This window comes from Tachyglossus aculeatus, chromosome 15, assembly GCF_015852505.1.
Source record: "Tachyglossus aculeatus isolate mTacAcu1 chromosome 15, mTacAcu1.pri, whole genome shotgun sequence".
NCBI lineage: Eukaryota > Metazoa > Chordata > Mammalia > Monotremata > Tachyglossidae > Tachyglossus > Tachyglossus aculeatus.
In genome coordinates, this window is record NC_052080.1 from 188,846 (window position 1) to 203,657 (window position 14,812).

The 14,812-nt window shown below is 47.4% G+C and overlaps 1 protein-coding gene across 4 annotated transcripts in view; it reads right to left on the reverse strand.

Annotated features, from left to right (window-relative positions):
• Positions 1-14,812, reverse strand: part of DMD (dystrophin) — a 553,630-nt gene that overhangs the window by 162,982 nt on the left and 375,836 nt on the right. For 2 of the 4 annotated variants that reach the window (XM_038757062.1, XM_038757068.1), the window contains 3 exons: positions 13,139-13,240; positions 11,752-11,860; positions 5,798-6,030 (listed from right to left, as the gene is read on the reverse strand). In XM_038757062.1, the coding sequence (XP_038612990.1) occupies positions 5,798-5,959 (162 nt within the window). In that variant the 5' untranslated portion in view covers positions 5,960-6,030; positions 11,752-11,860; positions 13,139-13,240. Of the gene's footprint in view, positions 1-5,797; positions 6,031-11,751; positions 11,861-13,138; positions 13,241-14,812 lie in introns of those variants that run through there. The other 2 variants (XM_038757063.1, XM_038757064.1) reach the window with 1 other exon arrangement.

Here is a 14,812-nt window from a genome sequence, read left to right on the forward strand (position 1 = left end):
TTTTTAAGTGCTTACTGTGTGCAGAGCACTGTTCTAAGTGGTGGGGGGATACCAGGTGATCAAGTTGTCCCACGTGGGGCTCACAGTCTTAATCCCCATTTTACAGATGAGGTAACTGAGGCTCAGAGAAGTTAAGTGACTTGCCCAAGGTCACACAGCTGACAAGTGGCGGGGCCGGGATTTGAACCCACGACCTCTGACTCCAAAGCCCGGGCTCTTTCCACTGTGCAATACTGCTTCCCATAGCAGCTTGTAGCCTCCCCAGCATTTAGAACAGTGCTTTGCACATGTAAGCGCTTAATAAATGCCATTATTATTATTATTAACAGTGCTCTGCACATAATAAGTGCTTAATAAATGCCATCATTATTATTATTTATTACAATAGAGTTGGTAGATTTGTTCCCTACTTGGGAATCAGAAGGACCTGGGTTTTAATCCCAGTTCTCCTACTCGTCTGCCGTGTGACCTTGGGCTGGTCAGTTCACTTCTCTGTGCTTCAATTACCTCATCTGTAAAATGGGGATTAAGATTGCGATCCCGACGTGGGACACGGACCGTGTCTGCACCTATTAGAGTGGATCTATCCCAGCGCTTACTACAGTGCCCGCCACATAGGAAGGGCTTAACAAATACCACAGTAATAAAAGAAATGCAGCACGGCTTTGTGTTTGGCTGATTTCTGTTTTTCCATACTAATAATAACAATAATGACAATGATGGCATTTATTGCCATTAAAAAATGTTTCTAGTTCTTAATCAGGATTTGCAATGTACTCTTCCTTAATTTCCACAGAAGTAGTTCAAAAGGATCGAATAACCATTTTTCCAACACCTGGTGATGAAGGATGACTTCGCAAAAGGAAAAGAAAATTCCCCCGGTGGGCGGGTGAATGTGCCTGATTTCATTGTGCTCTGCACATAGTAAGCGCTCAATAAATACGATTGATGATGATGATTGTCTTGTGTCTATCCCACACCGTAAGTGATTAATAAATGAAATAATCAATCGCTTCGCTTCCAATCAAAATTTCACTCCAGAAGACTTTCAAAATTCCTCTCGAGTACAGGAACAGGAAGACTTGGGAAAGCACCGTGGCTAAGTGGAAAGAGCCTGGGCTTTGGAGTCAGAGGTCGTGGGTTCAAATCCTGGCTCCACCAACTGTCAGCTGTGTGACTTTGGGCAGGTCACTTCACTTCTCTGTGCCTCAGTTACCTCATCTGGCAAACGGGGATGAAAACTGTGAGCACCCCATGGAACAACCTGATCAAATCGTAACCTCCCCAGTGCTTAGAAAGGTGCTTTGAACATAGTAAGCGTTTAACAAATACCATCACTATTATTATTATTATTTAAATGTCTCTGCCCTCACAGGTTTTACCCTCACACTTGGTCTGAAACTATCTCGATCCCAGGCAGCAATCGGAGCCAACGGAAATCAATCAATCAATCGTATTTATTGAGCGCTTACTGTGTGCAGAGCACTGTACTAAGCGCTTGGGAAGTACAAGTTGGCAACATATAGAGACAGTCCCTACCCCACAGGGGGCTCCGATATCTGATTCCTGAGTGAAATGCTGAAAATTCCTCAATCTTTAACACCCAGTAACACTTTTTAACGTTCACCCGAAGACACAGTGAATTCTAGTTTCACTTTAGGGGTCTGTGTGTGTGTCTGCACGTCATTAAACATGTCAGACTTTTTGAACTCTTCTCCGTCTGATTTTTAATCATCCGCCTCGGCCTTCAACTCATTCTCTGACCTCCCGGTTTGTCCTTCTCTCCCCCTCCAATTGTGATTTTTCCAGCACATTTAATGAACGGAATGATTGAACATCATCTTCTTTCTCATCCCTTAATTTTGTCTGATCTTTGTAACTGCCTTCTTGTGAAAGATTATCATTTCAATTGACATTAATTCACCTTCACTCTTTTCTAATGTCCATCTTTCACTTCGTACAGAGGCCACAGAATGAATTTGTTTTTTGAATGATTTCTCTGCCCTGCCAATCACTCTAGCCATTCTACCGAACGAATAAAGCATCAGAAAGAGCGTGGCTCAGGGGAAAGAGCACGGGTGTGAGAGTTGGAGGTCAAGGGGTCTAATCCCAGCTTTGCCACTTGTCTGCTGTGTGACTTTGGGCCAGTCACTTCACTTCTCTGGGCCTCAGTTACCTCATCTATAAAATGGTAATTAAGACTGTGAGCCCCACAAGGGACAACCTGATAACCTTGTATCTAGCCCAGCACTCAGAACAGAGCTTGGCACATAGCAAGAGACTAACAAATACCATTATTATTATTATTATTATCATTATAAGCAACACCCAGGTCATCAGGTATGAGAGGAGGAGCTCCAGGGAGATCCTAACTTCTTTTAATGCCAGTATTCAAGGTGGAAAAGAGCCAATCCTGGTGAAAATTCCTCCTGGTCAGGATGGCAACTCCAACCACTGAACAACAGGCTAAACTGAACTGACCTTCATAGTTTGATTACCTATTAGGGGGAAAAAAATCAAGCTAAACTGTCTTGAAGTGAAGTACTAAGTCCAGAATATTCTAGTCCAAAAACTAAAATGTTTAAAGAAGGCAACAAAGCCTAGAGGCTTTCCTTCTAGACTGTGAGCCCACTGTTGGGTAGGGACTATCTCTATATGTTGCCAACCTGTACTTCCCAAGCGCTTAGTACAGTGCTCTGCACACATAAGCGCTCAATAAATATGATTGAATGAATGAATGAATGAATAGAGGAAAGGGCAGGGGTCAGAAAATTGGGTTCTAGGCTCTGTTCTGCTACTGATCAGCTCAATGACTTGGGGCAAATCACTTAATCTCTCTGGGCCCAAGCCTCCTCATAGGTAAAATGTGAATACGTTGCCAACTTGTACTTCCCAAGTGCTTAATACAGTGCTCTGCACACAGTAAGCGCTCAATAAATACGATTGAATGAATGAATGAATAAACTTATCTTCTGTCCCCTCCTTTTTTGATTTGTGATCCCCAGGTGGTGCAGGGACTTTGTCTGATCTGATCATATTTTAACAACCCCAGCGCTTATCGAAATACCAAGCACAAAGAAAATAACATCATTATCCATCAGCTGGCTCGCTAAAAATACAGTTAGCTCAATCATTTCCTAGTGTCTGCCTGGCTTTGAGTTCCTTGGGAGGAGGGAACATGTTTTCCAACCCTGTTGCACCGTACTTCCCAGGAGTTAAGTACAGTGCTCTGACTTGAGAAGCCTAACGGATACAGAACGGGCCTGTGAATAAGAAGGACCTGGTTTCTAATTCTGACTTTGCCATTTGTCTGCTGTGTGACCTCGGGCAAATCACTTCACTTCTCTGTGTCTATTACCTCATCTGTTCAAGGGGGATTGAGACTGAGAGTCCCACGTGGGACATGGACCGTGTCCAATCTGATTAGCTTGTACATAACTCAATGCTTAGCACAGTGCCTGGCACATAGTAAGTGCGTAACAAATACCATTAAAAAAAAACGGTCAATAGATACGATCGACTGAATTCTTACCATTAAACAGAGGCCATTCTCCCCCCACAAAAATCAGTGACCAAACCAAGTTTCCGGTATCCTCGCACAACGTTAAGACCCGACCGGGTAACCCCACCACATAACATTGCAGTCAAAAGAGATTCCACCTCAGGCCGTCGTTTAAAATCGACCAGCGAGGCTGGAGGGATTCCACACCTCAAGCTAGCTACCAGAACGCATCTGAAACACATAATTCAACCCTCACTCTCAATCCATCACCAAATCCTGTCAGTTTCTACCTTCACAACACTGCTAAATGCCATCTTTCCTTTCCGTTCAAACTGCTTTGATGGTGATCCAAACATATATCTCATCCTGCCTTGATTACTGCATCTGCCTCGTTTTGTTGATCTCCCTGCATTCTGTGCCTCCCAACTCCAACCTGTTTGGCTCTGCGGCCCGAACTGTGGGGGAAGGAGGGAGTTTGTATTAAAAAAAAAGAAAAGGAAACAAAATCCTCTCAGTCGACGTCTCCCTACGCCTCAAGAACTTCCAATGGTTGCCCATCTACTTCCACAATGAACGGAAACTCCTTATCGCTGGCTTTAACTCTTACCACTTCACTGTGGTGCGCAGGACATTTTTTCCCACTCGTCAAGAACCTCCAGGGGTTGCCTGTCCATCTCCACAACCAACAAAAACTCCTCACCATTGGGCTTTAAAGCATTCAGTCACCTTGCCTGATCTTACCTCACCTTGCTATTCTACAGCCCACACGCTCGGCTCCTCTAATGCCAAACCACTCACTGGTCCTCGATCTCTTCTCTCTCGGTGCTGACCCCTCGCCCGTGTCCCGCCTTTGGCCTTGAATGGCCTGCGTCCCTAAATCCGGCAATTACTCTCCACCGCTTCAGACTCTTCAGACACATCTCCTCCAAGAAGCCTTCAGTGGCTAAGCCCTCCTTTCCTCGTCTCCCACTTCCTTCGACATCACCCTGGCTTGCTCCCTTTATTCATCCCCACTCCCAGCCCCAGAGCACTCATGAACATATCTGTAATTTATTCATTTACATTAATGTCGGTCTTACCCTCTAGACCGTAAACTTTTCTGCAGGGAATGTGTCTGCTTATTGTTATATTGTACTCTCCAAGTGCTAAGTACAGTGAACACAGTAAGCACTCAATAAATACAACCGAATTTAAAGCACTCAATCAGCTCACCCACTCTTACCTGACTCTACCGATCTCCTAGAATAGCCCAACTCCCACACTCCGCCCCTCTAGGACCATCTTACTCACTGTGCCCCAACCTCAACTATCTTGCTGCCATCCCTTTCCCACATTCTCCCTCTGGCCTGCTATCCCTCCCAGTCCACATATGCCAGACCACCACTCTCTTCATCTTCAAGGGCTCATTAAGGACACATCTCATCCCAAAGTCCTTCCCCATTTAAGCCCTCTTTTCCCAGGCCCCTCATCCTTCCACGTCATCATGCACTCGGATCTGTGACCTATGGATCTGTGACATTTGATAATCACCCCAACCTCAACCCCACAGCACTCTCGGGGAGGGGCAGGGATCAACCACAACGAGCACCGAGGGCGGTTGAACGTCCACAATGCTGGGCACTTTCCAGCCTCCTCTATGGCTGGATGTCCCAGACTCACATCCAAAGAGTCTCAAGGACAGGGAACGGACTCCTAAAGGCATAAAAGACTCCTGAGACCCTCTGAGGAAAAGAGCACGACACGAGTTTTGACAACCAAAAAACAGAGCAGCAATTCAATCCCTCGAAATCATCGCGAGGGGCTGTGTTAGGTTCTGCTAAATTCAACTTCCCCATACCTAAATTCAGGGGATTTTGAACTCGTCACATTTGTAACACGGGCCATATATGCCGTTTATCCTCTATGGTCTCGGGGCGGATCTCTGGTTGTTCTGTCGAGGTGACCCTGACATGTAAGCATTTTGGGACTCCCCCAGGTGCGCCAACGGAGGGGCCTGAAGACCGTTCCCGGGATTTCAACCACCGTCAACCTCTTCCGGGAGCCCTGACTTCAACACTCAAGAACAGGCGGGGCCCAGTTCAAAGCAACCAACGGTCCGCTTTCGTCCTTCATGGCCTTTTTATTTCACGCACCCGGGGAGCTGAGAAATCTGACTTGGAGCAGCGGTCTGCCGCTTCGCCGGCAGAATCCGGGAAGCCACGGCATTTCGAGACTTCAGGTGACCGCCCTTGATCAACTTTCTCTTGTCCTCTGGAAGAGGTCGGCCTTGGGAGGAGATGCGGGGTCAACACGTACCTTCAGTTTGACCATCAGCCCGCCGATGTCCTCCGGATCCCCAACCATCGCCCTCTGGGTTTTGATGCCCTGGTCCAACAAGGTCAGCCAGTCGGTGAGCTCGGCCCACGCCCGGTTGAAGTCGGCCAGGGCGGGCATCTCTGGGAGCAGGGAAGACGGCATTTCTCCTTTGGAGAGGGTCGTTTCCTTAGTAACCAACGTCTGGGCTTCGACGGGAGCAGTCCGGCCGGCCACTAAAGAAACCAAGTGAAGAACCGATGCAATAGGCAGTCAGTCAGTCAATCGTATTTAATGAGCGCTTACTGTGTGCAGGGCACGGTACTGAGCACTTGGGAGAGCACAATCTAACAGTATAACAGACGCGGTCCTTGCCCACAGTGAGCTTACATTCTAGAAAGGGAGAGAGACGTTAATATAAATAAGTAAAATTACAGAAACGTTCATAAAAGCAATGGGTCTGTCGGGGGAGAGGAGTAAAGGGAGCAAGTCACGGTGACACAGAAAGGAACGGAAGAAAAAGAAAAGAGGTCTTAGGGAAAGCCTCTTGGAGGAGACCGGCCTTCAATAAGACTCCGAAAGGGGGAAAAGAAAGTGCCTTTCGGATAAGACGAGGGAGGACGTTTACAGGCCAGAGGCAGGACATTTCTAGACTGTGAGCCCGCTGCTGGGTAGGGACCGTCTCTATATGTTGCCAACTTGTACTTCCCAAGTGCTTCGTACAGTGCTCTGCAGACAGTAAGCGCTCAATAAATACGACTGAATGAACAAGAAGCAGCGTGCCTCAGTGGAAAGAGCCCGGGCTTTGGAGTCAGAGGTCATGGCTCCGCCAACTGTCAGCTGTGTGACTTTCGGCAAGTCACTTCGCTTCTCTGGGCCTCAGTTCCCCCATCTGTAAAATGGGGATTAAAACCGTGAGCCCCCCCGCGGGGCATACTGATCGCCTTGTAACCTCCCCGGCGCTTAGAACAGTGCTTCGCACAGAGTAAGCGCTTAACAAACACCATCGTTATTATTATGAGTGAGAGGTCGGCGGTGAGACTGGCGAGACGGAGGTAAAGCGAGTGGGTCGCCATCGGAGGGGCCAAGTGTGCGGGCTGGCTTTTAGTAGAAGCGTTGGGAGGTGAGATAGGTGGGGGCAAAATGGCTGAGGGCTTTAAAACTGACAACACACTGAGCCCAAGGGCCACTTCTAGACTGTGAACCCGCTGTTGGGTAGGGACCGTCTCTATATGTTGCCAACCTGTACTTCCCAAACGCTTAGTACAGTGCTCTGCCCACAATAAGCGCTCAATAAATACGACTGAATGAATAGGGTGCCCGGGGCCGCGGGCAGCAACGGGGTGGGCAGCGCTACCCTGGGCAGCCTATCATTTGGGGGACGGACTTGTCTCCCCGTCGGAATGGCTGCTCTGCCGCTTGTGACCGGGAGGTCCCCGTCCCCGAGTGATCCGGCGGTTCGGACAAAGGCTCTGGGAAGGCACGGCAGGGCCGTGGGCGTTTCCGAACCAGTTTCCTCTTACTTTATTTGTTTTAGGCCCAGAACCGTCACCGATTTTAGGTTTGCTACAGTCTCCTCTCGGCCAAGGACCGGAAACAGTGACAGCTCACCGAGGGATTCGGGCCTGTCCCGGTGCTGGTAATGCCATGGAGGCAGGGAATCAGGCCACGGGCAGCGGGCCCGAGGGACACGGGGCTTCGGCTGAACGGCTGCAGAAGAACCGTCTAAAGGCAGGGCCAAGAGCGGAGGCGCTCTTAAATTGCTGCCATCCTTCATGGTGGCGGCCTGATTGTCTGGGAAAATTCAAGCTACAGGAAGCTGCGATAATTATCTCTCGCTAGGTCTGCCGAGAGGGCGTGGACGGAAGCTGAATACCAACCTGGAAACGCGATCGGCATGATTTTCAAACGCTGTTTTTAGTTTATCTTCGCTTATCTAAAGACCCCGAGAAGTCCGGGCTCAGGCGGTGCGACACAGAATGGACAGCCGACAAGCCCACCTTCCAACATGGAGGACTGAGAGGTGTACACGCAAACACACACAAACACACACCGTCTCTCTAAACCCATGTCCCAAGTCCACGGGAAAGCTTTAAACGCAACTGGCCTTGCCAAGGAAAATCAATCCGTTACTCAGGCCAATTCTACAGGGAGCTTCAGCGCCGACATTCGATCGGTCAATCGCTCAATTAACGCTACTTATTGGGGGCTTATTATGGGCAGAGCACTGTACTAAGCGCATGGGAAAGTATGATACAATAGAGTTGGTAGACGAGTAGCTCCTGCCCACAGAGAGCTTACAAATATTTTACTTTAGTAAGGCAGGTTTTAGCACATCGACAGACTAGCAGCAGAAAACAGCACGGTGTAGAGGACACACCCACCGTGGGCAGGGATTGTCTGTCTTTATTGGTGAACTGTACTTTCCAAGCGCTTAGTACAGTGCTCTGCACACAGTAAGCGCTCAATAAATACAACCGAATGACGTGAATGAATGACACAGCATAGGCCTGGGACTCTAATCCCAAGGACCTGCTCTCTAATCCCAGTTCTGCCACTTGTCTGCTGTGGGATCTTGGGCAAATTACTTCACTTCTCTGTGTCTCGGTTCCCTCATCTATAAAATGGGGGTGAAGGCTCAATTGTCAGCTGTGGGACCCTGGGCAAATCACTTCACTTCTCTGTGCCTCAGTTACCTCGTCTATAAAATGGGGATTAAGGCTCAATTATCAGCTGTGGGACCCTGGGCAAATCACTTCACTTCTCTGTGCCTCGGTTACCTTGTCTATAAAATGGGGATTAAGGCTCAATTGTCAGCTGTGGGACCCTTGGCAAATCACTTCACTTCTCTGTGCCTCAGTTCCCTCGTCTATAAAATGGGGATTAAGGCTCAATTGTCAGCTGTGGGACCTTGGGCAAATCACTTCACTTCTCTGTGCCTCGGTTACCTTGTCTACAAAATGGGGATTAAGGCTCAATTGCCAGCTGTAGATCTTGGGCGAATCACTTCACCTCTCTGTGCCTCAGTTACATCGTCTATGAAATGGGGATTAAGGCTCAATTGTCAGCTGTGGGACCTTGGGCAAATCACTTCAATTATCTGTGCCTCAGTTACCTCATCTATAAAATGGGGATTAAGGCTCAATTGTCAGCTGTGGGACCTTGGGCAAATCACTTCACTCCTCTGTGCCTCAGTTACCTCGTCTATAAAATGGAGATTAAGGCTCAATTGTCAGCTGTGGGACCCTGGGCAAATCACTTCACTTCTCTGTGCCTCAGTTACCTCATCTATAAAATGGGGATTAAGGTTAGGAGCCCCAGGTGGGCCAGGGACAGCGTCCAACCTGATCCACTTGTATCTGCTCCAACTTTGAACGGTGACTGGCACGGAGAAAGCGCTCAACAGATACCATTACAAAAAACCACACCGAAACAAAAAACGCTGACGCTTCGTCATCTATCCAATGACCCACTTTCCCTTTAATTCCCTCACTCCTTCTCCCCAGCATCTTTGCTCCTCTTAGAGGGAAATGAGGCCACCACAATCAAGGGAATATCGGGGTCCTCAGAAACCCCTGCTTTCCCTCCCCTTCAGTCTGGTAACCCAGTGGGGGATGTGGATTGCGTCCGGTGGTTTTCCAGTTTTCCTGATACTTCAGGGAATAGTACGGTACTTGAAACGCAACGCGATTACTATTATTAGTAGTCGTCCTGACCAAAATATAAAACCCACACATCTTTGGCAGCTCTACTACGTCACTGGGACCGCTGTGCTCGGTGCCATTCATTCACTCCTTCACTCAATTGTATTTATTTAGTGCTTACTTACTAAGCACTTGGGAAGTACAAGTAGGCAACATATAGAGACGGTCCCTACCCAACGATGGGCTCACGGTCTAGAAGGGGGAGACAGACAACAAAACGAAACATATGGATGGGTGTCAAGTCGTCAGTGTCAAAAGTCTCAGGTTAGGTAAACTGAGAAGCCCGTTTCGATACCCTTGGGCCCACGCAGCACTTTCCTCGTTACAGAAATCATGGTTCGCTACGCCAGCAGAGATAAATTTAGTACCGCTTTCTATTTAGTATGCTCTGTTGGCATGAAAGATAAAAAAAAAAAAAGCCTTTAGGAATCAATGTTCCCATCTTTATGGCTTAATCTTTTGATCTTTATAGGCTCAGAGTCGGGGGGAAAATCGAGAGGAGATTTTTAGTTCTGCTTCAGTGATAAGGGAAGTCACTTTTTTCGGTGTGAAAAGGATTCTCGTCCTGGGCCTCATCCACCCAAAGACTGCTTAAAAAAAAAAATCCAATAAATTGTGTACAATCTAGTCGTAACATCACCATTCATTCATTCATTCAATCATATTTATTGAGCGCTTACTGTGTGCACAGCACTGTACTAAGCTCTTGGGAAGTCCAAGTTGGCAACATATAGAGATGGTCCCTACCCAACAGTGGGCTCACAGTCTAGAAGGGGGAGACAATGAACAAATCATATTAACAAAATAAAATAAATAGAATAAATATGTACAAATAAAATAAATAATTGCAGACCCCCGTGATAAAAATCTCTACCCCCCAACATCCTCCTGGAGGCAAATTCTGGGACATCATCCCTCTCTGAACAGCACTTAGGGGTGTCACATTCATTTCCCAGGATCCTCCGAACGTCCTTACCCTCCGCTTCCACCGCAGGCCCCAAAAGGAAACGGTCTCTCCCAGATTACACACCCCAACACCATTTTCTGTTCTTTTGAAAAATGACGAACACCCTACTTCTCCACAGATGTTCTGGAAAACGCCACTCAGGGGCCCTCTTCCAAGCCTGAAATGGTTTCAAACAGTCATTCATTCTCATTTATTGAGCACTTACTATGTGCAGAGCACTGTACTGAGCACTTGGGAAGCACAAGTTGGCAACATATAGAGATGGTCCCTACCCAGTCTAGAAGCCTGGTGTCTCTCCCTCACCTCTTGACCCCTGATAACACATCAGGCTGGGGGCGAGTAAGGGAGAGACACCAGGCTGCGGGTGAACAGGGGAGAGACGTCGGGCTGTGGGTAAGTAAAGGAAAGACAGTAGGCTGTGAACAGGGGAGAGACATCAGACTGCGGAAGAGTGGGGAAATAAAAGAGAATAATAATAATAATGGCAATTATTAAGCACTTACTATGTGCAAAGCACTGTTCTAAGCGCTGGGGAGGTTACAAGGTGATGAGGCTGTCCCATGGGGGGCTCGCAGTCTTCATCCCCATTTTTCAGATGAGAAACAACTGCTCCCCAGTCCCTCGCTAAAGAGACGGAGCCCCTGCAGAATGCCTTCTCCCTTCCCCTTCCTTTTTCGATCCGCACCATGGCCTTTTGGAGAGAGCTAGGGACTGCAAGTCAGGAGACCTGGTTAGGAATCCCATAATAATAATAATAATAATAATAATAATAATAATAATAATTAATAATAATGGCATTTATTAAATGCTTCCTCTCTGCAAAGCACTGTCCTAAGTGCTGGGGAGGTTACAGGGTGATCAGGTTGTTCCGCGGGGGGCTCACAGTCAATCCCCATTTTAGAGATGAGGGAACTGAGGCCTGGGGAAGTGAAGTGGCTTGCTCAAAGCCACACAGGTGACATAACCATATATGTTGCCAACTTGTACTTCCCAAGCGCTTAGTACAGTGCTCTGCACACAGTAGGTGCTCAATAAATACGATTGATTGATAACCACTGACTCCAAAGCCCGGGCTCTTTCCACGGAGCCCCGCTGCTTGCTTGGAGGCCTTGGGGAACTCAGTATCCTCATGTGGAAACCAAGGATAAAATACACACTCTGACTCGGTCATTTTGGGATGGGGCGGGGATATACACCACCGAGCTAAGCACAGTTCTTGGCACACAGTAAGTGCCGAATGATGCCCATCGACAAAGGAAAGAGCCGCTGCTAAGCTCTGTACTTACCGCTGCCGGGAGGGACCACTCCCACGGTTGCCACGGCCGGCTTTCTCCTCAGCTCTTGGAGCCAACGGTCCACCGTCGTCCAGTCAGAGCTCAGCTGCTCCAACTTTCTCTTTAACAGAAAATGACGCACAATTATTGAGCTCTTCGTTATGCGAGACCATCACTCGACAAGCCACTTGGCCGTTCTGATCCGACGGTTACATTTCAACCCGCCATTTGGCTCACGGTTTACCCGCGTGTGATTCACATGCCCCGTTCTTCCAGGAAACAAGAATGACAGTGGAGAGGGAGAACTGGCAAGAATACACTCATTATTATTTATAATTATTATTGGCTCTGGCGACCAATCGGCACCCATCTAAATAGGAAAGTGGCTCATTCACACCACTGCTACGCTCACTCAACTGCCTCTCTGGGCCATAACCGACAGTCTCCTGTCATTCATTCATTCATTCGTTCAATCGTATTTATTGAGCGCTTACTGTGTGCACAGCACTGTACTAAGCGCTTGGGAAGTCCAAGTCGGCAACATCTAGAGACGGTCCCTACCCAACAGCGGGCTCACAGTCTATAACGGGGAGACAGACAACAAAACAAAACATATAAACCAAATAAAATAGAATAAATATGTACAAGTAAAATAAATAAATAAATACAGTACTAAATATGTACAAACCAAAATGCTCAGAACAGCGCAGAGCAGGGTGAGATGGTTGCTGGAGATAACTTTTAGCTAAACTTATTAAGCTAAACTTTTAAACTTTTAAAAGTTTAGCTAAACTTTTGGATAACCTTTAGCCCCCTTTTAGCTAAAACGAGTTGGTCAATGGATAATATCACCTACCAACACCTACTGTGTGCAGAGCACTGTACTAAGCACTTGGGAAGTACAAGTTGGCAACATCTAGAGACGGTCCCTACCCGACAGCGGGCTCACAGTCTAGAAGGGGGAGACAGACAACGAAACAAAATAAAATAAATAGAAGAAATACATACAAATAAAATTGCTGGACGAACAAAGAGCTGCCAAGAAGATCATCGCCTATGTTGCTAGAGACCTATTTTATGGGGGCGGAGGACCACCGGGACAGAAAAGGCATCGTAATGCCGCGGCACTGAGAAAGAGACCAAGCTCTAATGCTCAGTACAACGCTCTGCACGTAGTAAGCACTTAATAAGTACGACTGATCGATCGATTGATTGATTGATCGATCTTTGTGAAGGGAACAGAATAGCAGGCGACACAATGGCCGCTTCTGCCGCACCCGAGACAGTCCCCGACTTTATCTCCCGGGTCACAAACAGGACCTGTCGGGGACAAGCATCCACAGCAGGGGAAGAGCAGCCCATTACGCAGCGATGGCTATTTGGGCGGCAGCTTCGTTACCTTCACTGGGTGACCGGCTGGTTTTTCCTTGTATAAATGCCGCCCCTTGGACAAGATCCCCTCCACATCCGGCCGCTTGGCTCCAACTGCTGCTTCGGTGTCCTGGGGACCGAGGGGGCAATGGGGGAGGAAAAAAATGCATCGTTACAAGAGGCAATACGTTGATTATACAGCGGCAATTAAAGCGCCAGATTTAAACATTTCCCTAGAGACTTCACGTAATGTCGCTGGTTCGTTTCTTTTCGCAGAGAGGAGGAAAAAGTATCTGGGGGAACATCGCTTGAGGATCTGAGAGAGAATGGTCACTGAAAATTCAAGAGAAACCACCTTTCTGCCCCAACACACCGCCAGAAATGATAAACAGGGTCCTCTTGGAAATGACACCGCGTCTGGGCTTCTCATCGTGCTAGAGAGCTGCAAAATGGAAGGCCAATATCTCTGCGTTACTGCTCGCTTTCCCCGGCCGATAAGCTCACGCTTTTATCTCTGACAAGTCGCCAGTGGGATGACGTGAAGGATAATTTATCCAAAGGGCCGTATTGGATTCTCTTGGGTATATTATTAGCAAAAGCCATCTCATTTATTTTGACCCTGGCAGCCCATTTGACAAACTCTATAAACTTACACTCTCAAAATCCTTTTACCTGGCTTTTTGGGTCAATAATGATTTAGAGGGAAGGCAGCTAATAATAAACAGCCAAATAACTCTTCCCAAGTTATCGTTATTATTCATTTTCTCTTAAAAGGAAAAGGCCATTTTGCCCACTGTCGGGTAAGGACCGTCTCTACGTGTTCCCAACTTGTACTTCCCAAGTGCTTAGTACAGTGTTCTGCACACAGTAAGCGCTCAATAAATACGATTGAATGAATGAATGAATGAAAAGTAAAACAGCCTGGACCACTAACCACTAACGAGTTAAGATTAAATCAGTCCCAGAGGAAAGGTGAAATGGAGCTACGTCATTCGGCCGGGAGAAGAAGAAGTCTGAGAGGAGTGGGTGATCTTCCAGAGATCCTCGCTGTCCGAGGAAACAACGGAAGCAACAGTAATGCCGTTTATTGAGCACGTACAGAAAGCACTCAGCGTTAGAAAAATACCACAGAAGCAGCAGCCTCATTCCCTGCCTTCCCTGTATATATGTATCCTGTATATATGTTTGTACATATTTATTACTCTATTTATTTATTTATCTTGTACATATCTATTCTATTTATTTTATTTTGTTAGTGTGTTTGGTTTTGTTTTCTGTCTCCCCCAGACTGTGAGCCCGCTGTTGGGTAGGGACTGTCTCTATGTGTTGCCGACTTGTACTTCCCAAGCGCTTAGTACAGTGCTCTGCACACAGTAAGCGCTCAATAAATACGATTGATTGATTTATTGATTGAGGAGCTGCCACACTAAAGGAAACGCTCAATCTCCATCCTGCAGATATTCACCACTTCGATGCCCTTTTCAACACCTGGGCAGTGACAGCGGTGACACGCTCCCTCTCAATGGCACCTTACGGGCAGCAGGTGAAGAGGCGGGAGAATTCTCCGGCTCCCCTCTATTCCTTCATTCCGCCTCCTTATTCATCCAAAATGCTTCTCAGTCCTCCCGTTCAATTCTGCACCACTGCAGATGTTACTATTCACCCTGTTCTGTCATTTCTAGACTGTGAGCCCACTGTTGGG